General features: G+C 40.1%; 1 protein-coding gene across 5 annotated transcripts in view; it reads left to right on the forward strand.

Annotated features, from left to right (window-relative positions):
• The window catches only part of CLYBL (citramalyl-CoA lyase), a 246337-nt gene that overhangs the window by 190795 nt on the left and 28803 nt on the right, over positions 1-26739 (forward strand). For all 5 annotated transcript variants that reach the window (XM_040624175.1, XM_040624181.1, XM_040624164.1 and 2 more), the window contains exons 3-6: positions 16762-16950; positions 20820-20921; positions 22734-22827; positions 24175-24342. In XM_040624175.1, the coding sequence (XP_040480109.1) occupies positions 16762-16950; positions 20820-20921; positions 22734-22827; positions 24175-24342 (553 nt within the window). The remainder of the gene's footprint in view (positions 1-16761; positions 16951-20819; positions 20922-22733; positions 22828-24174; positions 24343-26739) is intronic.

Here is a 26739-nt window from a genome sequence, read left to right on the forward strand (position 1 = left end):
GCCCTGTCTACACCTCAGGACTGCCATTAGGGCAAATGAGATGCAAGCCCTTTGAAAAGTTAAAAAATGAGCTCCATCTGGTGCCTGGCTGGCTTGGTCGATAGAGCATGTGACCCTTGCTTTTGGGGCTGTGAGTTCGAGCGCCACTTTGGGTGTGGAGATTACTTTAAAAAAATAAATGAACGAATGAAAAAAACAATAGGGTATGAAACCAAGTTAAAAAAAAGTACTGTGTAACATTTACATCACTATTCAAAAAGATAAGAAATAACAAGTGTTGGTGAGGATGTGGAGAAAAGCTCTCGTGCACTCTTGGTGGGAATGTAACAGCCACTTTGGAAAACACCATGGAGGTTCCTCAAAAAATTAAAAATAGAAATACCGTATGATCCAATTATTCTACTATTATTTATCCAAAGAAAGCAAAAACACTAATTTGAAAAGACAATATGCACCCCTGTGTTTACTGCAGCATTTTTCACAATAGCCAAAATGTGGAAACAACCTAAGTGTCCACTGATAGATGAATGGATAAGGAAGATGTGTGTGTGTGTCTACACAAACACACACACAATGGAATATTACATAGCCATAAAAAAGATGAAATCTTGCCATTTGAGACAACATGGATGGATCTGGAAGGTATTATACTAAGTGAAATAAGTCAGACTGAGAAAGGTAAATACCATGTGATTTCATTCATATGTGGAACCCGAAAAAAAAAAAAAAAGAATTGGGGGCGCCTGGGTGGCATAGCGGTTAAGCGCCTGCCTTCGGCTCAGGGCGTGATCCTGGCGTTATGGGATCGAGCCCCACATCAGGCTCTTCTGCTATGAGCCTGCTTCTTCCTCTCCCACTCCCCCTGCTTGTGTTCCCTCTCTCGTTGGCTGTCTCTCTCTCTGTCGAATAGATAAATAAAATCTTTAAAAAAAAAAAAAAAAGAATAAACAAAAAACAGAATCAGACCTGTAAATACAGAGAATAAACTAATGGTTACCAGTGGGAAGGGCGGAGGAGGGAGATGGGCAAAATGGGTGAAGGGGAGTGGGCGATACAGGCTTCCAGTTATGAAATGAAAAAGGCACAGAATAGGGAACACAGTCAGTGATACTGTAATAGCGTTGTATGGTGACAGATGGTAGCCGCACTTGTGGCGAGCATAGCATAAAGTATAGAGAAGCAGAATCACTATGTTGTACACCTGAAACTAATGTAACATTGTGTGTAAACTATGCTAAAAAAATCTAAAGAAAAAAAAATTTACATCCTTGTTATCCAGTGATTCTAAATGTGTGAACATATATATACTTCCTTCTAAAGCCATATTACTCAGCAGTGAGATGCCACTGGGATACCATTGGTCCTCTGCATTTACTAACCGTACATCACTAAGCATTAAATTACACATGGCAGTGGTCTAAACAAAAAGGTTGGTAATTTTGGCAGTTGTGTTTGCTAAGCTTGTGCTAAAATCTCCTTCCACGTGCCTTTAGTCACACTCCCTGTGGGGTTACCTCTGCTTCAGGCCTGTCCTTTTCTCAAGGCTCAGTAAGCTTGCCATTTGCGGGGAACATGCTGTTTTCATCTCTGAGATCTGCAGTGTCTAGCATCAAAGCTTGGCTTCTCCCTGAAAGTCTTCCCTAAGCAGCATCCCAAGGGCTGACCTCTGGAGCATCAGTGTCCAAAGTCACTGTCAACCAACGCTTCATGTGTGATTTGGGCAACTGATCAGGTATCTTTTAAAGGCTAGATTTAATAAGTTTTTTAATTTGCTTATAATTCTATTTTTTGGATATATTTTTAAAGATTTTATTCATTTATTTATTTGAGAGAGAGAAAATGAGCAGGGGGAGGGGCAGGGGGACAAGCAGACTCCCTGCTGAGCAGGGAGCCTGACGCAGGGATGCATCCCAGGACCCCGAGATCATGACCTGAGCCGAAGTAAGATGCTTAACCGACTGAGCCACCCAGGTGCCCCTTTTTTTTGGATTTTTTTTTTTTTTTTTACTGTTTGGTTTTCATTGTCCACCTGTAGTTAGGGAAAAACAGGTTAAAAAGGACTTTGATGTTCCTGAAACCAGGCATGTGTTGTAAGGTGGGATGATGTTCCTATTTCCTGTATGTCCAGAAGCCTTTCCTGGCAGAGCTTTTAGCCCCGGAGACTTTCATCTTCATCTTGCACGAAGGATACAATTTGGTCCTGACGCACGGATTATAGAAGCTGCTGAGCGTCCACACAATCTGTTACGCTAAATCACACCTGGTGTCTGCACAGAGAAGGCCCTGGCAAGCTTCCTCACCACTGGGACCAAAGCCTCTGACTCTGACGCCAAAACATGGCAGTGTTGCAGGGAGCCTTCCGAGAGCCTGGCTCACCGGCATGGTAAATTAACCTGCTTGTTCTCACGTTAAATGCTTTATGAAAATTTACTGGGCGATAAAAGAGGGAAGAAAACCCAAGTGGTTCTGCACTGAGTCTGCCTGGAACCAGTGAAGGAATGAAGCTGCCGAGAAAGTCAACATGAAGAGCTGGCAAGAGGACAACGTGTACAACACAATGAAAATCAAGTGTGGTGCAGGCCATTGCATTGTTTTCTTAGCATTTTCTTAAGGAAGACATTGAATTACAGAAGAGCTGGTGTTCGTGAGCTAGGTAAAATGACACTGGGCTCTGCCGCTTTCTCCGTGCTACCCATTTCCAGAGGAATGATGGCATGCTCCAATAGACTGCAAAAAGAAACCTCCTCCCACGTGGCGTGGTCCTTGAGAAGGGCCCTTTGCAATAACCAAACCATAGTTACCAAAGGGCAGAACCTGCCTTTTGAAAAAATAAAATGTTCTGATGGCTGTTATTGTCCCCCATTCTTCAATTTTCCGCATTATATTTTTCTTCTCTTTTCCTTGTTGATTTTTTACAATATTTTTGGAAGATTTTATTTATTTGACACAGAGAGGGAGAAAGACAGAGAGAGAGGGAGCTCAAGTAGGCAGAGCAGCAGGCAGAGGAGGGAGAAGCAGGCTCCCCGCTGAGCAGAGAGCCCCATGCAGGACTCAGTCCCAGGACCATGGGATCATGACCTGAGCGGAAGGCAGGCGCTTAACTGACTGAGCCACCCAGGCGCCCCTCCTTGATTTTAGAATAAAATAAAATGTCAAAAGAGTAGGATGGAGAAGTTCTACTCTTTAAAATACCTATAAATTTTGGGGCACTGGCTGGCTTGGTTGGCGGAGCATGTGACTTGATCTCATGGTTGTGAGTTTGAGCTTCACATTGGGTGTAGAAATTACTTAAAAATAAAATCTTAAAAAAAAATAATGGAGGCGCCTGTGTGGCTTAGTTGTTTGAGTGTCAGACTCTTGGTTTTGGCTTAGGTCATGATCTCATGGCTTGTAGAATCGAGCCCCACGTTGGGCTTTGCATTCAGCAGGGAGTCTGCTTGAAAGATTCTCTCCCTCTGCCTCTCTCCCCACTCTCTCTCTCAAATAAATAAATGAATCTTTAAAAAACAATAATAATAAAATAAAATACCTATGACCTTGCCACTTGCCAAAAAGAAACAAAGCCTTTTTGATGGCCACTTCCTTTGGGAAATAATAGGAAGCAAGACAAAGAGCAACAACAACAAACCATGAAAAATAAATGATTAGCTACTATAAAATGAAATGTGGGTATATATTTGAGCAACAGAAAGAAAAATCTATCAACAGATGACTGGATTAAGAAGTTGTGGTCCATATATACGATGGAATATTACTCAGCTATCAGAAAGAACGAGTTCTCAACATTTGCTGCAACATGGACAGCACTGGAGGAGATAATGCTAAGTGAAATAAGTCAAGCAGAGAAAGACAACTATCATATGATTTCTCTCATCTATGGAACATAAGAACTAGGATGATTGGTAGGGGAAGAAAGGGATAAAGAAAGGGGGGCTAATCAGAAGGGGGAATGAAACATGAGAGACTATGGACTATGAGAAACAAACTGAGGACTTCAGAGGGGAGGGGGGTGGGGGAATGGGATAGACCGGTGATGGGTAGTAAGGAGGGCACGTATTGCATGGTGCACTGGGTGTTATACACAACTAATGAATCATCGAGCCTTACATCGGAAACCGGGGATGTACTGTATGGTGACTAACATAATATAATAAAAAATCATTAAAAAAATAAATAAATAAATAAAAATCTACAAAGATAGAACCAACTGGTAAAATCATGCAGGGGATTTTAAAATTCCTTTTCATTTTAAAGCCTCAGCTACATTAAAAGTAGTTTGTGGGAATAATGATCCAGTATAGTGTATTGCAAGAAATACTTCATGTTCTATCTCTGCCATCACAGAGCTTATTCAGTTACCTGATTTCTTCATTCGTGGCCGCCAGGAAGACTAATTAAGAACCCTGTTTGGAATGATGTTCCTCCACGGTGTAAATCTTCTTCCCCAAAATGTGATGTCAAGACCTCGTGCCTACAGCTTGCTGAAATTCCCATTATTTTGGTTTGTTGAATTGCAAGGCTGTTCATGCCTTATCATTAGACATTTATACTTCTCTTTGTGAGCTTTTATAACCTCCTACTTATGGAGACAAGATTCTTTGTGTCAGCACCTTAGAGAAGTGTTGTGGAAGCAGTTGGCACAGAGACAGGAATTTCCCAGCAGCACCGTGGGCGCAGCGGAGCTCCTGTGTGACCCACCTTAGCACGGCCGTGGGGAGAAGTGGGCTCGATTCACCTCCAAAATTGTGATGGGCAGGAAAACAGATGTTTTCTCCTCATAGACGTAAAGCTTTGGCTTTTTAAGAAAATTGGTTCTTAATCCTTACAGTAGGGGACAGTTCGGATTAGTTACTAGCAACGTACCTCAAGTGGGCTTGTAACCTAAAGGCGGCCATCAGCCAAAATAGTTGTGAGCGTCACACTAGAACCGTTCAGGCCAGGTGATGGTGACGTGGCTGTTAGCTGCTACATCTCTGAAACCGTGACAGGACTGCCTCATTACATGATGACCCAATCACTCTTGACTTAATCATTCAAAAAGAATGAAAGGCCCACAGACCCTGCCCTGCGTGGGTGGGTAGTCCGTGGCACCTGTGGCAAATGGCAGCCTTTTCATCCTTATAATGAAGGTTGGTGCAGAGTCCTTTGATGACACCATTCCCTTTCGCTTGTTTACTTTTATTCTCCCACGCAGACTGCAACCCAGCAGGAGGGCTTTTAAACCCAAACAGTTAATTACCTTCCCTAACCCAGAGACTTCGAGAAACACAAATGTAGCAAGTTGAGAGGGAGAGGGCAGCTTTGCTTGGGGCTGTGCTTTGCACCAGGTGGGAAGGGAGCCACCTTCGCCATCCTCAGGGCAGAGAGAGACCAATTAGAAGGCAAAAGGGAGGGAGGTGGGCCTCGTTCCCACTCCATGTGTACTTTACATTTCTTTTTCAGAAAAGAAAATCCACTGTACTTTCCTATACTGTACTCTGAATCCCAGATCAGAGACCCATGTAAAAACACCCATTCCAAAGACAAAATCGAGTAGCTTCAGGACTAGAGGGCCTCTGGGGATAAAAGTGCTTCCTTCACGCTCCCGAGATGGAAAAGTTGCCCATGGGTAGAGCAGGCTCAAGTGGGGAGCTTCTCCACTTAGCACTCAAGGGACGGTGGAGGGTGGACCTTCTCCCAGTCCAGGCCTGGGCACCAGGAACTTCCACTGTGGAGAGGACTTTAACTGAACTGCGATTCTTGCCCCACCAACCCTACCACTCTTTCCTCCCTCAATGGGGGAGGAAATGTAAGGCTTCAGCCCTTATAACCCTAAATTGGAGCTCACCCCTGCCCATCTGGAAATCTCTTGTCTTGCTGTCCATTTCCTGGTGCCAGCACCTTCCCTACCTAACACCGTATGTACTGACCAACTGCCTCTTTATTCCTGCCTCTGCCCTCTGCCCTTTTCTGGCTCTCTGCTGGGTGTTAGCCCCTGCTACACACGTATCTAGATTCCCAACTCCCCTGCCTCCTGTCTGAGCCTGAAGTGCCCCCTCCTGTTTCTAAGTCTCGTGGTCCTATTGTCTGTTGCACCAACTTGAACTCTTTCACTTCTCATTCTATGGGTCTTTCATTGCCACAACTAGATGACACATTCCTCTGTTGATTTATATATCAATATAAAGTTATTTATATGCCTTTCCCTATCCTTCCACACCTGTTCCCAGCACCCAGCACTGTGGTTAGCATTGGTTTGATCCCTCTCCTACTGGCGAAAAATTTTTAAAAGCACCAGACTAGAGACATCAGACAGGATCTAGGGATAGTATTCAGGAAATTTTCTTTTCAGAATCACAAAGACTCTTAATGAAAAGGACAGATCCTATCGGTTCTCTAAATGTTTTCACGTAACTGGAGGTTTGACCTTAAGCACATAAAACACCTAACAAGTGATGATGTTGTCTAGTTTTCTTTCCTCTGGATCATCATGTAGACGTGGCTAGTGGCCCCTCAGGGGAAAGCATGCCGAAGCACCCTGTTTCTCCACTCACATATTGTCCTGCCTAGAACAAGTCTCGTGGTCCCTTGTGCCTCTGTTGCCCTGCTAGAAACCAGAAATTATTACCCCTCTGAGGCTGAGAACAAAGAAAATAGTAAGAGTGGGGAGACTCCAGAGCTCCACAGACAAATCTGAGCATGGCAGTTGTTATTCTTATGAGAAAGGCAATACATGCCTTTAGTAGGCAAATACTTTGTCTTTTGAAAAGATTGTATGCAAAGGATACCTCAAAGCCACACTGCTAAATCAAAGTTAACAAGAAATGGAAAAAGCATAGGCAGTCATGCCCACAAAGGACATCTTCTCGGCACTAGCTCCACATTTCCCTAGGAATCTGGGTTTTAGGCCCCTCAGAGGCCCATGGGTATGCCTGGCAAGGTCCTCAAAAAAACCCACAAGACCTGTCACATACAGTTGAGGAGGATCCATCAGAAGCAGGTGGGGGGAAGGCAAAGTAAAAACATAGAGGGGGTAAAGGTGATGGACAGGACCCAGCAGTTCTAGTCTTAGATATTTACCCAAAAGAATGGATATAGAAAGTAGATTAGAGGTTACCATGGCTGGGGAGTAGGTGGGAATCAGGAAGTATTGCTTAATGCTTATAGAGTTTCTCTTTGGATTGATTAAAAAGGTTTGGATATAGGTAGTCATGATGGTTGCACAACATTATGACAGTAACAAAGACCATCGAATGGTACACTTAAAAATGGTTAAAATAGGGGTACCCAGGTGGCTCAGTCAGTTAAGCATCTGACTCTTGATTTCAGTTCAGGTCATGATCTCAGGGTTGTGAGATTGAGCCCTGCATAGGCCTCCGCGCTTAGCGCAGGGTCTGCTTGGGATTCTCTCTCCCTCTGCTCCTCCCCCCCAAAAATGGTTAAAATGGAAAATTTTATATTGTATGTATTTTATGATAGTTTTTTTTTAATGGGCAAAGGATTTGAAATAGACCTTTCTCCAAAGAAGAGAAAATTGGCTAATAAGCACATGAAAAGATATTCAACATCATTAGTCATCAGGGAAATGCAAATCAAAACCACATTGAGCATGGTGAGAGACCACTTCACACCCACTAGGATGGCTCTAATCAAAAAGATCATAACAAGTGTTGGTGAGGATGTAGAGAGTGATTGGAACCTTCATACACTGCTCTTCGAAATATAAATTGACACAGCCACCTTGGAAACAGTTAATGGTTCCTCAAAAGATCAAACATAGAGTGACCTTATGACCTAGCAATTCTCCTTTCTCCTAGGTATGTACCGAAGAGAAATGAAAACAGATAACCAGAGATGCCTGGGTGGCTCAGTCAGTTAAGCATCTGCCTTCAGCTCAGGTCATGATCCTGGGCTCCTGGGCAGGGAGCCTGCTTCTCCCTCTCCCTGCTGTTCCCCCTGCTTGTGCTCTGTCTCTCCTCTCTCTCTGACAAATAAATAAAAAAAAGAAAGAAAACAGATAACCATACAAAAATTTGTACATGAATGTTCATAGCAGCATTTTTCCTAGTAGCCAAAGGCCAAAACAAACCAAATGTTCATTAACTGGTAACAGATGAACTAAAAGTGGTATATCCATACAATGGAATATTATTTGGCAATAAAGAGGGAAGTACCGATAGGTGCTACAGTGTGACAAACCTTGAAACATTGTACTAACCAGTCACAAAATATCACATATGGCATGATTCCATTTATATGAAATGTCCAGAATAAGCAGATCTACAGAGAAACAAGATAGATTAGTGGTTGCCCAGAGCTGGGAGGGTTCGGGGGGAATATGGGAGTTTCTTTTGGGGATGATAAAAATATTCTAAAATTGATTGTGGCAATGGTTGCACAACTCTGAACACACTAACAGGTGTTGAATTATGTACTTAAAATGGGTGCATTATTTTATTTGAGCTTTATATCAATAAAGCTGTTGGGGCGCCTGAGTGGCTCAGTCGTTAAGCATCTGCCTTCGGCTCAGGGCGTGATCCTGGCGTTCTGGGATCGAGCCCCATGGCAGGCTCTTCCACTGGGAGCCTGCTTCTTCCTCTCCCACTCCCCCTGCTTGTGTTCCCTCTCTCGCTGGCTGTCTCTCTGTCGAATGAATGAATAAAATCTTTAAAAAAAAAAAAAAAAAGCTGTTAACCAAAAAAATCACAAGCCTAAAAGTAATCTCCCCCAAATTATTTCCCACAAATAACAAGTAAAATGTAGTTAACTTGTCATTAACTTGTTTTTTTAATTGAAGTACAATTAATATACAGTGTCATATTAATTTCAGGTGTACAATACAACGATTGAACAGTTCTATATATTACTCAGTGTTCATCAAAGTGTACTCTTAATCCCCTTTATCTATTTCACCCCTTCTCCCATCTACCTCCCTTCTGGCAACCACCATTTTGTTCTCTATTTAAGAGTCTGTTTTCGTCTCTTTTTTTGTTAATTTGTTTTGTTTCTTAAATTCCACATATGAGAGGCAGCTGGGTGGCTCAGTTGGTTAAGCATCTGACTCTTGATTTCAGCTCAGGTCAAGATCTCAGGGTCATGGGATCAAGGCCCACATTGGGCTCCATGCTGAGCACAGAGTCTGCTTGTCCCTCTCCCTCTGCTCCTACCCCTGCTCGCTCTCTCTCTCTCTCTCTCTCTCTCAAATAAATAAATAAATAAATAAATAAATAAAATATTTTTTAAAACTCCACATATGAGTAAAATAATATGTTATACATCATTTTTTTTAACATTTTATTGTGGAAATATTCTAATACAGATGGTCCCCAACTTATGGTGGTTCAATTTAGCATTTTTCAACTTCACAGTGGTGCAGAAGTGATACACATTCAGTAGCAGCTGCACTTTACATTTTGAATTTGGATCTTTTTTGGGCTAGCAATAGGCAGTAAGATTCTCTGTCATGATGCTGGGCAGCAGCAGGGAGCTCAGCTCCCAGTCAGCCACATGATCACCAAGGTAAACAACCAAGAGACTGACAACCATCTGTACCATACAGCCACTCTATTTTTTCACTTTCAGTACAGTATTCAATAAATTACGTGAGATATTCAGCACTTTATTATGAAACAGGCTTTGTTGTTAGGTGATTTTGCCCAATCATAGACTAGTGTAAGTGTTCTGAGCATGTTTAAAGTAGGCTAGGCTTACATATGACGTTCAGTAGGTTAGGTGAATTAAACACATTTTCCACTTAACAATATTTATTGACTTATAATAACTTCAAATTACAATGAGTTTATTTGGACATAACCCCATCATAAGTTGAGGAAGATCTGTATATACAAATGTAAAGAGAATAGTGTCAAGAGTCCCCATGTATTCACCAGTTAGCTTCAAAAATTATCAACATTTTAGAGGCACTTTAAGAAATTTTTTTCTAAATTGTATTACAAAAATTTTAAACATCACAGAAGTTGATGGAATGAATGAATACCATTATACCTACCTCCTATATTCTCCCATTAACGTTTTACACAGTAAAAACTTGTCCACTTATCTGTCCTTCTATCCATCCATCAATTCATTTACTTTTTAATTAATTTCAAATTAAGTTGCAGACAGCAGCAGTAGACTTCCCCTTAAATACTTCTGTGTGTATATCACTGACTACAGTTCAATATTTGTTTACCATCCTCTTTGCTCTTTTGTGGTAAAATTTATATAAAATGAAACAAATTTTAAGCATACTTCCTGTGAATTTTGATGAAAGTATAGGCCCATATGACTTAAATTAAAGCCATTTTTAAAATGTCTTTTAAAAACATTTTTAATTGCTCAGAGACCTTCAAAATAAATTATTTTCATAGATTTATTGTATTCTAGTGTTGTTTCTTATGGGTTTTCTCTTTTTCCATTAAATCTCTGAGGGGCAGAAATGCCAGCTGCATGTTATGAACTATCCGTCCATACACCCTGAGCCTTCTTAGTCCTTTCAATGAAAGCTCATTTGGCATTTCACTATAAACTTGTGTTTTAATGTACCTTTTATAATTAACACATCAGAGACTTTGCTCTACGCAAGTGTACACTTTCAGAATAAACAGAGTACCTAGAATGTAATAATTTGTGGGATAGATCAGTGAGTGAAAATTTTTTCACTTTTTTTATTGTGGTATCGTATGTATAACAAAATTTACCATCTTAGCCATGTTTAAGTGTACAGTTCAGTTGTTACTGGTACATTCACACCGTTGTGCAACCACTACCACCATCATCCCTGTGACTCTCATCTTGTAAAACTGAAACCCTGTACTCATTAAACACTAACTCCCCATTCCCTCCTCCCCCCAGCACCTGGCAACCACTCTTCGACTTTCTCACTACTCTAAATACCTCATTGAAGTAAAATCACAACAATATTTGTCTTTTTGTGATTGCCTTATTTTACTTACCCTAATGTCCTCAAGGTTCATCCATGTTGTAGCGTCTGTCAGATTTCCTCTCCTTTTAAAGTTGAATAATATTTCATTGTACATACGTAACACATTTTGCTTATCCATTGTTCTGTCAGTGGACACTTAGGTTGCTTCCACATTTTAGCAGTGATGAATAATGCTGCTATAAGCACAGGTGCACAGATAATCTCCTTAAGACCCTGCCTTCAGTGCTTTGGTGTATATACCCGGAAGTGGAGTTGCTGGATCATATGGTAATTCCATTTTTAATTTTTTGAGGAACTGCCATATAATTTTCTATAGCGGCTATAATTTACATTCCCACCAACAGCACACTAGGGTTCCAATTTATCCACATCCTCACCAACACTTGTTTTTTTCTGTTTTTGTTATGTTGTGTTTTGTTTTGTTTTATAGTAGCCATCCTAATAGGTGTGAAGTGGTATCTCAGTGTAGTTGTGATTTGTTTCCCTAATGATCAGTGATGTTGAGCATCTTTTCATGTGCTTATTGGCCATCCATTTTTCTTCTTTGGAGAAATGTCTATTCATGTCCTTTCCCATTTTTGAATTGTGTTGGTTTTTTGGGTTTTTTTTTTTTAATTGTGTTGGTTTTTTGTTGTTGAGTATTAGGAGATCTGTATATAGTCTAGAATATGAATCTTTTATCAGTTGTATGATTTGCAAATATTTTCTCCCAATCTGTGGGCTACCTTTTTTCTCTGTTTATAGTGTCTCTTGAAGTACAGATACTTTTTAATTTTCATGAAGTCCAGTTTGTCTATTTTTTTCTTTGCTGTTACCCATGAATGAAATTTTAAACTAGTTGACTCATGGTATATGCAGTATTGTTGTCGATTTTCTTCTTTCAAAAACAAGCACACCAAGATTTCTTTTCCATGTGGAAAAAACAATGGGATAGAAAACTCAACACTATCACCATCCTAAAGAAACACTACCACATTGTAATAATTAATGAGAATTTATTTGCCTTTTGTCCAGTGCAGTCACTACCACCGTCTCTGGGATCATGATAAATTTTTATACATTTATGAGAAAAATACAGTAACGTAGTTTACAAGTGATGACCTGTTTTATGTCACAAGCACTTCTTTTTTAAAATATAAATGTATAAAAGAAGTTATATGAAAAAGGAGATCCTTCCATTGGAAAGTTCACTCCCAATTTTGTATTTTAAACCAAACGACCTCAACATTTTCATAATTTTTTTCACATAGATACTGATAGCAAGGCCATCTGCCCAGAGTTTGTTGTCCATGCCTGTGACATCATTTTACAAATCAGATAAAATGAAAGTAAGATGGACAAATTCAGAAAAGACGGAATTCAGTAGTGTTTTTGAGGCTGTGGCCTGGCAATTTGCCTTTTGCACAATGAAATATTAATTGCACATTTTTAAAAATCACCAAGGTTATGCATCTCCCCGGAGTCTAGAAGGTCTTTCGTATTTCTTAATTACCAAATCGGGGTTCGGCTGCTCAGCTTTCTCCCTGCTCCTGTTGCATCAAGGATGCCCTTGCGGTTTCCTCTGAAAAGGACTATACATTAACATATGAGGTTGGAGTGGGGGGTGGAAGAAGGGAAAGGTGTTAATTCAGATGTTATGAAACTGTGATAATGCTATTATTTAAGGCACTTATTTGGGTATGTTTATACTTTGTAGTTTTATAAATAAACCCAAGGGGCTCCTCCTGGTTGTCACAATCCTCCTTGAATCTCGTATCCTGTCTGTCTCTTCCTATCCGACAGTAGAATTGATGCCGCTCTAATCCCTGGAAGTTGGGAACTAATGAACTGACTGCTGAGCTGCCGCCACGGAGCTTGGTCCCAAACTATACTGTACTTCACACTCGATTTATTCTCCAGATGGCGAGACTGTGCCGCCCTGCCGCGAGGGACCACCTCTTCCACTGGAGTGTAAAAGTGGACGGATGTTGTTTTCTTTGCAGATTTGATCATTCTGAGCTAGAAACTTGCGAGGATGATTAGTTATTAGCTTTAATGGGTGCCAATTGAACCAACTGCACGCATATTTTCTCCTTTAATTTTGGAGTCTGCAGGTCTTGGCGATGGTTGATTTATCCGCTTTCTTACGTCACCCGAGCGTGTCTCTTCCCCAGGTAATAAGAACCGGGTCTCTGAAATCATAGCACGCCTTGGTTCCTGGCCCAGACAGAGTCACATAATACAGTGGCTTATGTATAAGGACAAGTTTATTAGCCACTGGTCCACTGCACTGAGCAGCCCGTGGCACGAAATATCGATTGACTGCGGGAAGTTTGGTGACACCACTTTTTATTTAGAACAGGGGCCAGTGAAGATTCTGATGGGTGCCAACTTTCTTTGTGACCTCTACAGGGTTCACCTCTGGAATCAGACATGCTACAGAACACACTGTGGTAATTAGTCTCTGCAAAGATCTAATGTAACTGTTGGGAAAGGCCTTAATTCCATTATTCTGTTTTTTTCCAGGTTGTCAGATTTTAGTGGGGCAAGTTCATCCTACATTAAGAAAAGCTTACCAAGGCCGTTCTGTAATGTTAACACATTTGGAGTGCAGTTCCTTCTAAACCTCATTTTGAACAACCTGTCTTGCCACTAGAATGTAAGACACCCTTCCCCCCCAAAAAAAATCTTTTTTGAGGGGCCTCTTTTTATTTAATTTCCTTTTCCTTCTTTCTCACCAGGGAACATTACCTCCCAATAATCTCAGCAGATCACTTACATAGCCTTTCAGAGAAGGGGGTGTCTGCCAGGCTGTGTCTTACTGATCCCCTGAATGAGAGGGAAGTTAGAAGGGCAGTCAGGGCCAAACAGGAGCCAAAGAAAAAGAGAGAGTGTAAGTGTGAAGGGAGCAAGGTGATGCAAAGGAGAGAGCTGTGAGAAAGAGACTGGTATCAGGGAGAGAGGGCGGGAGAAAGGGAGGGAGAGAACAGAATGAACAGAATTTCTTTCTTTTCACAACTGGGTGGATTGTGGCTCTCTCTAGCTGAGCACCCAGAACTAAACTTAATTGTTCTTAGAAACTGCCTTCCTCTCACCCAACAGATGGCATGGGTGTGTTTGCTAGCACAGTAACATATTTCACCATTAAAGCACCAAAAAGAAAAAAAAAAATCAACATACTTGTTGGTTGGTGTAAATTCAGTGAAGTTGTTGGATATTTTGGGATACATAGCAGAGGGATGCACACTTAGTTTATGTAAATTGCAGCAAGCAACAGCCTGTTAATAAGGGTGTTGTGTGGCAATATACCTCCAAAGCCATCATCTTTTTTTGGAAAGGTACAGAATGATGAAGTGGAAAGAGCTTGTTTTCATTCTGAGCCAAAAAAAAAAAAAAAAAAATCTAACAAAATGCTGAGTATTCACTGTTTGTTATTATAACATGAAAAGTACTAATCAGATTATGCCTAAAATTGGAATTAGGTACTTCATTTGCAGCCAATTTCACAAGGGTTGAATTTTGCTAAGTAAACCAGAATGTGCTGAAACCATGGTAATCTGACTTTAGATAAAAATCACAAACGGGTTTAGAACACGAGCTTTGAAAAAAACAGTCCCTTTCTAATCCACATGAAACAACAAAACAGCTTAGAGGTCAGATTTTGTTCGACACCAACATGAACAATTTCGGAAGTTGACCTTGCCAGGGATCCTGCACCTTGGGCACACACGCAGATTAAAGTAGAGTATATGGGGCGCCTGGGTGGCTCAGTCGTTAAGCATCTGCCTTCAGCTCAGGGCGTGATCCCAGAGTCCTGGGATCGAGCCCCACATCAGGCTCCTCTGCTGGGAGCCTGCTTCTTCCTCTCCCACTCCCCCTGCTTGTGTTCCCTCTCTCACTGGCTGTCTCTCTCTCTGTGTCAAATAAATAAATAAAATCTTTTAAAAAATAAATTAAAAAAGTAGAGTATAGATGATGATTCAAGTAATCCAAGTTTTAAAATGCCTTTCAGGCTAAATGATCTAGTTTGTCCCTTTCCATTTTCCATTCACTCTGTCCCAGTAGACCCTTGACAAGCCCAATCTGCTACTGAAAGAAATCCTGGAAGTTGAAATATTTACAAGGTGGAGCAATCCTGAGTTTGTAGCTGTACAGTCTACATGGAGCATAACACATTTTAGGTTCTCAGAGGCCATGGATCTAAATGCCCACACTGCCAAAGAGCTGAAGGCGTTTCTCTCAACAGCTCTAGATGTTCTTGGAACCATGACACTGAGCTCACTTCCACTCTTCACCTTCAGGATTTTCCTAGTTAGTGAATGTAACAAAAAGGCATGGCAGGGCAAGCGGGTGAGTTTTATAGCTGTGGAACAGCCCACAGCACAATGTGGAACCAAGCCACTGTTGGCCGGATCGTCCTTTACTTTAGCTAGTGTGCGCGCTCTCTTGCTTTTGTCTAAGCTTGGCCTAATTATCCGCAGTCAGAGCTCTGTAAATCAGGGCTCCACGGGGCTGTCTTAAACTGGTCTACGTATTCTGTTTCCATCTGACCTGACAACTCTAAGCCACTGTTTCCTCACACTGTTTAACTCAGACCACATTTGGAAGCCTTCCCTGCTCCCACTCGGTCGTAGACCTACATCCGTCTGTTTTAAATCTACTGTCCTGGCTTGTCTTGTTGATTAGACCTAAACCCAGTATCGGCTCTCATAATTCTCTTTTTGTCTCCGCTTTGGTTTGCTATTTTCCCAGATCAGTATTGCTGTTCAAATGGCTGTATATTGTTAAGACTTTTTTTTTTTAAACCACATTCGTCAGCAGTGAGAAGCTTTAAAGTTTTATTAGTATCATAAAAACCCTTCCCAAATGAAACTACTTTTGATAAGTGTTCATTCTGACAATGAGAATTTGTTGAGGGCTGTTGGCAAGTTGAAGGAATTTGTTTTTGAAACTGAAATTGGCAGGAAGTAATGACCCCAAGTGCTTTCTTTCTCTCGACTCCAACCGCCAGCCCCTCAACATGTGCCTTTCTCTCCCCACCCCCTTCCCCACCTTCAACACCCCAACTCGGAGCCAATAAAACATGTTTGGTTTCATACAGTTTTTCTAGGGACAATTCATATACTGAAGCAGGCTTCAGGCTTTCAACATTTCAGCTTTTCTTAACTATGGAGCACAGACTGTCAAATCAAAGGGGGGAAAATGTATTTGTCTTCCGCTTCATGAAGAGATTTCTTGGTGGTATTATTGTCTTCCATCTGAATAAGTTGGAGCTTTTTTGTACTGTGGACTGTCATTTTCCTGTGAGCGTCTTCTTAATTGAATGTCAAGATTCAACTCACTTGCAAAAAAATTTTAAGTGACTAAAAAACATGACACATGTGGAAAGAGAAAAACAAATCCTTATTTTTTCCCTAATGTGAATATGCTGACAGACGAAACTACCATTATCTATATTTATGTAGTTCCTTATATTTATTAAATGAGAAAATGCAGGTAGAAGACTTAGAACCCTGCCTAGAGCTTAGTAAATGCTCAGTAAACGTTACCTGTTAGTTATTTTACCTTTGTAGTTGGAAAGCAATGCTAATGCGCACAGTACTGTTTAAGAAGCGTACCAGTACGCGTTACGGTGGCTGTTATCTCTGTTACAGTCATCTTGAGTGAAGTCTGGAAATCAATCCCTTGTCTGTCAGATTGGACAACTTGTTTCAAATACCATTTATTTGCTGGACAGGAAATGTGTAGATACAGTCATGGTGCTCACTGAACCCACATAGCAGGTTCACGGTCAGTTGGATTGTGTTTCCTCTCAATGATAAGTAAACTTAGAAGATATATTTTATTGACACTGATAGAATGAAGCTCGACTGAGAATAGTAAAAACTCTTGAAGACTTTGATCTGGGCCCAACTGAAAAGTGTGTGAGAGTCAACTCGGTGTCCAGCGGTCTGGCCGAAGAGGACCTGGAGACCCTCCTGCAGTCCCGGGTCCTTCCCTCTAGCCTGATGCTGCCAAAGGTGGAAGGTCCTGAAGAAATTCAGTGGGTGAGTAGCTAATGCTTTGCTTTAATTAAAGACTCAGGAGCAGCTATGAAGGAGTAGTAGAAGGATTTGGGTGCCGCAGATTTTGAAAACACACAGAGCAGAGAGAAAGGGAGCCAAGGGAAAGGAGGGCACCCAAGAGACTGTTTCCCTCACACAAGGAGAGCCTGGCTTTACCTAGAGTGTTCAGAGGAACAACTCTGCTCTCAGGATGATGCTTCCGCTCCCTACTCAGACTTGCGGTTTGGCCAGAACAGCCTCCTTGGAAGCCTCACAGAGCAGTCCTTGGAAACTGGCTTGCCCAGGAATTGGATCACTCCTCACGGCCTGCCAGGCCCTAACCTCCACCTGGAAGAGCAGTGAAGTAAATGGCTCTCACCCAGGTTCATTTGCAGTCTTCATAGACAGCGAAAGCACATTAGCCACGAAGGAAAAAATGAACCTAGAGGAGGAGAGGGAAAGGTCACTCCTGAGGGCAGCTAGAGGAAGAAACAGGAAGCTTTTAACTAGTGGTTTTAATTAGCACAGATATTATTTCCTGAACAGCTCTCTAGTCCATCCTTTTTAAATTGCTGACAGGTGTGTGTGTGTTTCATGACAGACTTTTCAGCCAATAAAAACCTGGCATGTCAAATTACTTAAGAAAACTTTGAAATGGGCCTAATTATGCTATGATTGTTTTCATTGTTCAAGGAGGGGGAGGCTAGATTTTATTTAGGGGTTGCTATGATTTTGCAGATCTCTGCTGAATAACATACCTGCCCGTTGTGCCGCTCCAGGGCAGAGAGCCTGGGACGCATGCACAGTGGTGATTTTGACGCCACATCTGGGATTATCTCTAAGGCTGTGGCTGCAAATGCAGCAATACACGGAATAGTTGTACTACCAGAGGAAACTGCTCACCTTTTTCAGGCATGTAGATGCGTCGAATCTGTACTTTCCAGTGCTGTGGCCACCTGCCCCATGTGGCTACTGAGCGCTTGAAATGTGGCAAGTCCAAATTGAGATGTGCTGTAAGTGCAAAATACACATGGGGTTTTGAAGACTTAGCAGACCCCTCCCCCCCAAAAGAATGTAAATTATCTCAGTAATTTTTATATTGACCGCATGTGGAAATGATAATATTTCAGATATATTGGGTTGAACAAACATTCAAATTAAACTCACCTGTTTCATTTTCCTCTTTTGATGTAGCTACTAGAAAATTCAGAATTACGTCCGTAGCTGCCATTATTTTTCTGCTGGACAGCTCCGTGTTGGAGTCTTCTTGAAGACCCCATGTTCAAAGCCCCATATTTACTTTCTAAACTGGAGTTCTTCTCTCCAAGGTCACCCCTCAGAAGCTGGGAGAAACTGGTTACAGTAGGTTACAATCCTCGAGGCCTCCTACCCCATTCAAATGTGTCTTAAATTGATTGAAATGGAATCTGAAGCCACCGTTCCCTTTTGGTTTCATATTAATGCCTGTTTATCACTGTTATTACCCTTCATTTAAGAGGGGAGGACCCACCCCAGCCTTCAGCTACAGCTTCGTTCGCTGTTTTAAATCCTTGGATAGAAATAGGATTTCTAGTTAACAGAAGTCTTTTGGGCTGTTTATTTTTTCCTCTCCGTTTGTATTTATGTGAAGCATAAAACCCAGAGCCTGATGCACAACTGAAAGATGGGCTTCCTTGTTTTCTTTTGTGTGAGAATCTCTTGCTGGCCTTTTGTCGCTAGTGTGGGTTCTTGTTTGACTGGCACGGCTTATTGGACTATAACAAGCGTGACTCTGCCTCCTTTGTCGTGGGACAATTCTCCCACAAATCCCGAACAGTGTGCATTCTTCCAACACACTATTGGGTGTGCACTGGAATTGAAAGAATTGCTGAGCCCTGCTACTTCATCTCCTCCCCAATCTCTTTGTGATTTTGTCCCCTTCTTTTCCTCTACCCCCCCTCCCCAGCCCCTCCACCTCACTGAAATGAACACTTTACCAGGCCGGAAACATTTAATCGTCTCCTTTTGAAAAAATTAATTGAAACTTCTCCACTAGTTACCTTTTGTGTCAGTACTTAATGCAATTTTTTAAGAAAGAAGGGGAGGAGGAGAAGAAGAATGGGACAGAATATTTAATTTTTAAACGCCCCTGTTGGCTTAAAAACAAAAGGCATTAGAGATTTTTCTAAAAACAGGAAATATATTGTAAAGTACTTAACTAGTTTTAAACTTTATGATTCTTGTAGTTACAACTGTTATCACAAAGAATGGGGCAAGTAACGTTGCACGTTGTTGTGTTTGTGGGTTTTTTTAATGAGAAAAAAAAGTCCCTCCAGTGCAGATATAACACCAAAACTGCTGATATTTCACTATCCATTTTCTAGCTTAAATGTGACATAAATTAGGTTTTATTTTCACTTTCCCGGAATATTATACATTTTGCCTCCTTACGTTGTAGCCTTCTCTTCTTTCTTGCTATTTTGGTTGAGTTATTCCTTCCCTTGAAAAGTTACTAAGGAGGTGATGATGATGGTGTCTGAGGAAGGGAGGGGCAATGGGAGCAACTGGGAATAATTCTTCATTACTGAAAGCTGTGATTTATTTTAGCCTAATTGTAAAGTTACTGCAAATTGCTCAAAAGCTTTTTAAAGATCCCAGTGATTAGATTTTTTAGGGGGGGGTGCTGCAGAAGCAAGGAGGGGGCAGCTAAAAGGGGAAATAACACCTCTAATCCTGCTTCTGGTAAATAGGCTGCCAGCTTTTAAAATGAGTTTCCTTTCTATTAGTCAGAATATTATGCTAAGCCTTAAGCATTAGTTTTTTTATGTTGCCATAGCAGCCCTATTCCTGCAGGGTGGTGACCTGCGATGATTACAGTACAAAGCTTATAGGGTCTTGAAACCCCCTTTGAAGATGAAAAGTCTTTGATGGTTTATATTTATGCAAATCTCTTAGATATGATTTACCCAACTGAGACTGAATGGAGAGATGATTAAAATTCCCTTTTCCTTTGATATCCATTAATGGCTGAATATTCCTTAAATTTAAAATGGATATATATGTTTTCATCTTTATTTACAAAAATATCTTTATCATACCTGTGTTTTTTTTTTTATCTCCCCACATCTTATTAGATCTAGATAGACATAATAGATTTACAATTTAGAGTGTGGTGGGGTTTTTTTTTTTTTTTTCCTTTTGAAAGGGGGGGGGGTGGAGATCTGTGCAAGAGCTTTTGTATGTTTCCAGATGATAGATTTTGGAATTTGGGCTACCCCACTGGCAGCACAGAGCTAGCTGTGAACTGGTCTCATGGAAAAAATTGGCGAGCTTTGGTCTTCAAAGAATTAAACTTCCTTTTTAAGGTCTTCCTAGGTAAGCTAAAAAATTATGAAGAAAAACCTTCTGAACAAAGGATAATGGTGCTATAATGAATAATATGGGTTCCACGTAGAAGGCTGCTGAGCAGTTCCACTGTCAGTGCCCGGTCCAAAACAAAAACAGAATGGCAGGTAGAGCAAGACTTCACTGTTTTGGGGGCCTGCCATTTGCATTTAACGAAGTGAAGAGTAAATATGTTTTCAAGGAAAGCATTTAAACTCCAGAATCTCTCTTTCCACTTCTAACTCCTAGGCCTCAAATTGCTCCTTTAGGGGAAAAAAAAATTATAATGCTTGGGGTTCTACTATTTAGTTTGGTGGGAACTTTGTTACCTATTTTCTTTGGTCTTTCCTCCTGTTTTTGTTTTGTTTTGTTTTCATTTCTTTTTGCGTATGAAATAGGCTGGGATTATTACTTCCTCAGGCCAAAGACTTAAATACTACTTCTATGTTACATTTCAGTGATTGTACATTTTTTCCCCTACTAATCACCTATGACACTTTTGATTTTAGTTTTCAGACAAATTCTCATTCTACTTAAAAGGCCGAAAACTTGAACAACCTATGAATTTAATCCCTTTTGTGGAAACTGCAAAGGGTTTGCTCAATTTTAAGGTAAGACAACATAATGTGACTAATAAGTTAGTATTTTATTTATTACCTAAAGAGAACTTCTGTTCTCAATTTTGACATCTACTTAAAATATTTTTCTAGAAAGATTTATAGGCAAAGTAAACCTTGAGCACCATTTGTTATCTTTAATAATCCAAAACCAGGCTGTGAGCATCTTAGAAAACAAAGAAATTGCCTAAGTAGCAAGGAAAAACTTCCCAATCCTAAATATTTAAGTGAAATATTTATATATTCCTATTTTAATTAATTAATCATATGTAAACATATGCTGTGAATTACTATATTTATAGATGAAATGTACATGAAAATTTATTTTGTTGCCCTTTTGAATTAACTTTCAATTATTCTTTTGTAACAATTGCCTTTTATTGGGAAATTTTCTGGCCTCTTTGTAGCAACATTATCCATAATGTCTAGTATGTAAGACTGCTATTTGTAGGTTAGTATACATCAATAATTTGTAGTGTATTATTTCAGTTTGCCACACTAGAACATAAAGTATTTCCTTATATGCATTCAGGAAGATTAGCTGAACCAAGTGTTTTCCAGCATTGTATGGTTGCATTCAACAATTTGCCTTAACGATTTTATGGCTAGCTTGTTTTTTCCCCATTATCACTGATCATTTAAACTGTTTTCCAAAATATGACTCACATTTCACCTGACTCATGAACATCATTGTAGCACCCTGTCTCAGAAGGCAGGAGGGAAGAAATCCCTAAAAACAAAACAAAAGAAAAGAAAAGAAAAGAAAAGAAAAGAAAAGAAAAGAAAAGAAAAAGGAAAAACAAAGAAAAGTTGAAAACTGCCCAGAGAGATAATATGTGAGTAAGCGCTCCGAGAGAAAACTTTGAGACCTACTGGACCATGCAGGAGGGGCAGAGTGCATGTGGGGGAGCTGCTTCAAGCCTCATGATCAGCGCATTTACACCACTGACCCCAAATTCTTCCAGCCTGCCCCACAATTCTGAGATATAATCAAAGCATATCACTTAGATGCGACTAGATTCATACAATGACTGAATTCTAAACTCCACTGCACCATTTTATTCCATATTGTACTTAGAAGCACTTACAACCCCTGAAATTAATCAACAGTGTCCTCTTCGGATTTTCAGGTCTTCCCCACCTACATACATTAGCATGCTGAATCTCCACCTTGGTAGATTCAGTTACATCTAGGACAAATGTTATTAATCTTTATTTTCACATAGAAATATGGAAGTTGCTAATGAATACATCTTGGATGACTTGTTGCATTTTTATTTGCCCCTCTGGAGTTGTAGATTTTTGTATTGTATGTCTTTAATCCTGAGACCATTTACTAAGAAATCCTCATCCTAATGCAAATAATCCAATTAATTTGATTTAAAAATTCTTTCCTTCTCTCCTGTGGTTTTATGTTTATTGTTTGAGAGTTTCTTAAAACAAAAACAAATTTTGGAAAAAGAGAAGTAATTTACAGTACGATCAAAATGAGTTAATTCAAAGTTTCTCTAGAAATTAGATGAACTATGATTCGAACATTATGACTATATTAATATATAGTCATATATATTAGTTTGTAACTATATTAATGTAATCCATTAAGGAAAGCAAATCTGTACAACATACTTGGACAATATTAAATGCCTTTCAAAAGGGGTAAATTTAGGCTGCATTTTTAGGACTGCCAGTTTGCTTTCAGCCAAACTGTGTTAAGAGTTGGAGCTTTCTGTTACTGAAATATACCACGCTGCTTCTCTCTAAATTGTGCATTTCTATGAGATTTGGTTCTGTTCTGCTCTTTTACAGGCCGTGTGTGAAGAGGCACTAAACACCGGACCTCAAGTGGGTCTTTTTCTAGATGCAGTCGTTTTTGGAGGAGAAGACTTTCGAGCCAGCATAGGTATCAAACACATTCCTCTTTTTCAGTCTGTGTGTGCGTGTATCTGTGTGTGTGTGTGTGTGTGTGTGTGTGTGTGTGTGTGTGTGTATTTTTTGCCCCTTCGTGAATGGACATTTACATCACAATATATATTTGCCAACCATGACAATGGTTTTTCAGCTGAATGGGCAATGGTTTCTGATAATTTAGGGCATCTCAGAGCTGTCCTGCTTCCAGAACAGTATATTATTACTTCTCTTCGTTTATAAAATAATAAAAAGCCTGTTGCAACCTCAGATATGTTTGGGAATATATGACATCTACTTTGTTCATAGTGAGTATAATATGTGAACAACCTCTCCGTTGCTTAAGTATTTTGTTTTCGCATCAGTCTGAGGGCTATCTAGGTGTCTAACACAAATTAAGGCAGTTTCACATTTGTTTTAATGAATCATTTTCTACGTTAAATGTTGTATCCAAATATTATTTTAAACAGATCTTAAATTCCTCCTAAAATACATTTCAGAACTCTTATTAAATATTAATTGAGATAGTATGCTTGTTTCCACTGATCTTCCCCATCCCTTGGGCACTCTGCCTCCAGTCTTACTAGTGACTCTGGGCACACCTAGAAAAGAGGCCAAGGCCACAAAGCATTTGCAGAACCACAGCCCCAGTGGCCTGAAGCTTGGAGCTCTCCCTGAGCAGTATCACGATCCAAATACAAACAGTGACACCCCACACACACCCGCCCCTAGGGGGAAAGAAAAGGAACTTATTTTAATACCAGTCTTTCCAAGAGACTTTTGTGTTTCCGACAGTTCAGTGGACACTTTCTGCTTCTTTCAAAATGAGTGCCCTTCCGTTTCCCCAAGTTCTTCATCCAAACCCTAGAGCTGCGCTATTTGGCTCAGAACCTTAGTTATGGCAGGGCATTGCAACCACAGCACACGAATTTCTGTGCTCAGTGAGAGAAGTTAACCATTTCCTTGCACAGCTGCTTGGCCACCTTTTGTGGTGCTGTCTTTAGACTGATATTTTCCAAGCAGTGGCAAGAAGGAAAATATATACCAGAACTAATTTGTGACCTATTAAGTCATTTGTGATTGTATCTCCTGAGATGCAGGAGGGGCCTTTTCTTGATCCACACACAAGTAATGACACTGAAAGATGCCTTTCAAGATGAATAGACACATATGAGATTTAACTCTGCCTCCACATATCCCTCTCTTCTTTTATATTAGAATCATCATTTTGCTGGGGAGCAATTCCCAGGACGATGTCTTTACAAACCGAGTTTTTACCATAGGCGGCTGGGTTTGGTTTCCAGAGTTCATGTCTCCCTTTTCTGGCCATATTCCATTTCAGGTGCAACAAGTAGTAAAGAAACCCAAGATATTCTGTACGCCCGACAGAAGATTATTGTTACAGCGAAGGCCTTTGGTCTGCAGGCCATAGATCTGGTGTACATCAACTTTCGAGATAGAGAGGGGCTCCTCAGGCAGTCAAGGGAAGGAGCTGCGATGGGATTTACCGGTATGATTCTTGATGATATCTTAGAAAGCTGTAGCTAAATTAGCAAACATTCCAGAAAAGTAGAAATATAACCAGAAATTAGTGTTTCTAAATGTAGCCACATATCTGATATACTTATTCCACTATTTGAAATGTGAAAAAGCCATCTAGGGCAAGAACCTGCTGAACAAAGTGTTGGATTTTCCTTTGGCTGTGCAACTCAAACAATGAAGCCCTCATTTTATTTCCTCTTTACATTAGTTACCATTTTTTTCCTGTCTTCCTACGTATTTTGCTTTTGCTGACCCTAGAGGAGGGATGAAGCTATTATAGAAGTGTTTTTGAGTGAATTGCCATAAGAATTTGGGTTGATGGGGAGAAGGAAAAATGTCCTCGAACATTCAAAATATTCATTCATTTCTGAAAAAAAACTTTGGTGATATCTTCTTCGATTTTTTTTTTAACTCATAACTAGTTTTTTATTCTTCTGCCACTTCAAGCCCCTTATTTCTCTCCCACCTCCCAGTAAGTGTCTATGCACCTGGCGACACCTACGGGCTTTGGCTGGCACTAAGATCAGCGGGTCCCCCGCAGTCGGGTCCTAGAGCGCAGGCAGATATCTGTTGATTGGTGTATCTGATCACTCAGATCCCCAGGAGTCCGGAGAGCAACCGAAAATTGTGTTTTTGCAACATAAATCCATTTTTTTCAAAACCACAATAGGATTCTACAAACACATGTCCACAGTTGTGTGCACTTGCACGCTCACACATGCACGCAACCATGGATAAGAAACACCATAAGCTCTTTTATTCTTATTTATTCTTCTGCTGCAAGTTCTAAGAATATCATGATCAGAAATGAACTCAAATAATAGGAAAAGAGACAAACATCCTTGCTATCTCTTTTGTAAACATTTTTGAAATGTGTCCAGTTAGGGATTAGTGAAAGAAATATTTCATAAAGTGACCTTAAATGTAAAACATATCTTAATGGATGGTGGTTTAACCCCAAATAAAATAAAACAACTTAGGAAATAATTTTAGTGTTATATTAGACTTAAATAAAGTCTGACATTTGTTTTTGTGTTTTTAACATGAAGAGTTAAAACAAAATGTGATTCCCTCCAAATCTGTTTAATAAATAAATGAGTAAATAAATGTGATCTCTTACAGAGAAATATTTTCCAGTCATATGAACTATCAATAAATGAATCCTCCCTACATTTAATAGTGACTAAAAATGAAAGAGTCCCTCTCTCCTGACCCTGAGGTTGTCCTTGTCCCTGTGGCCTGTTACACCTGCCTCTTTCCAGTGACCAGTTAGGACATAGCCCAAATGGAAAAGTTAGAGAAACACTCCATGAAATCTATCTAATAGACCTCAATGTTGTTGGTCTAAAATGTGTGGCATTGGCTGCCAAGCAGCCAGATGTTGCTGTGAAATGGGCACTAATTCAATAAAAAAAAAAAAATTGAAAACACTGAATTGATGCTGGCCTGTATCACCATCACTCAGTATAACCTGGGTGTCCTCAGCTACCTCTGGGGTAAATGTTTGCTCCAGAACTTATAAAGGAGTTTGAGAATTTCTCCAAGAAACAGGGCTGAATTAAATTGGTCCCTAATTCAATCGCAGAAGACAAGTTACTTCAAATCAGATTTAAATTTCTAGACTGTGCCCAACTCAGCATGAGGAGCTTATGGGCTTGGCACTATTGTTTCTCAACAACAGGGAGTATTAAATCACACACACACAAAAATGGAAGCAGGGGGAGAATGGGGAGGCACAGAGGGTACAGTGCCCATTATATATTCAAGTGAACAAGTCAGTAAAGTAGGGAGCTACACTTCATAGCCATTTTGCAATTTTTAGAAAGAAGATCTTTGTTGTCCCAATTATATTTCTACATACCAGTAAAAAGTAATTAGTCTGATAATAAGATACGAAATTATTTGTAGTATTTTGAAACAATAAGGGTTTTGATTATTTTAGACCCATTCGTGATCTGTTTGTCCTAATTATTTGTCATTTAATTGCCATAACTTGGGCTTTGCACAAGCAGGGAGGAAAGCAAGGAAGGAAGGAGAAATATACACCCTCTCGGAAGCAGGTGGTTGAAAGTTTTAAAATCTAATGAAAGTATCGTGTTACCCATAACACTGATGAGCAACTCTCAGCCTGTGCTATAAGGATTTTCTCTACTTTTAAAAATTACACATTTTTTAATGAGTTGTAGTTTTTTAAAAGTTAGACATGCATCAAACGGTGTGTTATGGTTTCTCTTCCGCAGTCATTATTTCATGGGGCCACAGTCCATGTGGATTGATTTTAAATCAATGCATTGGCCATACAAGTGACTATTAACACTAGGAATTATTTTTATAAAAAGAAACCAAAACTAAATCTTGGAATAAA

Source organism: Ursus maritimus, unplaced genomic scaffold, assembly GCF_017311325.1.
Source record: "Ursus maritimus isolate PB19 unplaced genomic scaffold, ASM1731132v1 scaffold_10, whole genome shotgun sequence".
NCBI lineage: Eukaryota > Metazoa > Chordata > Mammalia > Carnivora > Ursidae > Ursus > Ursus maritimus.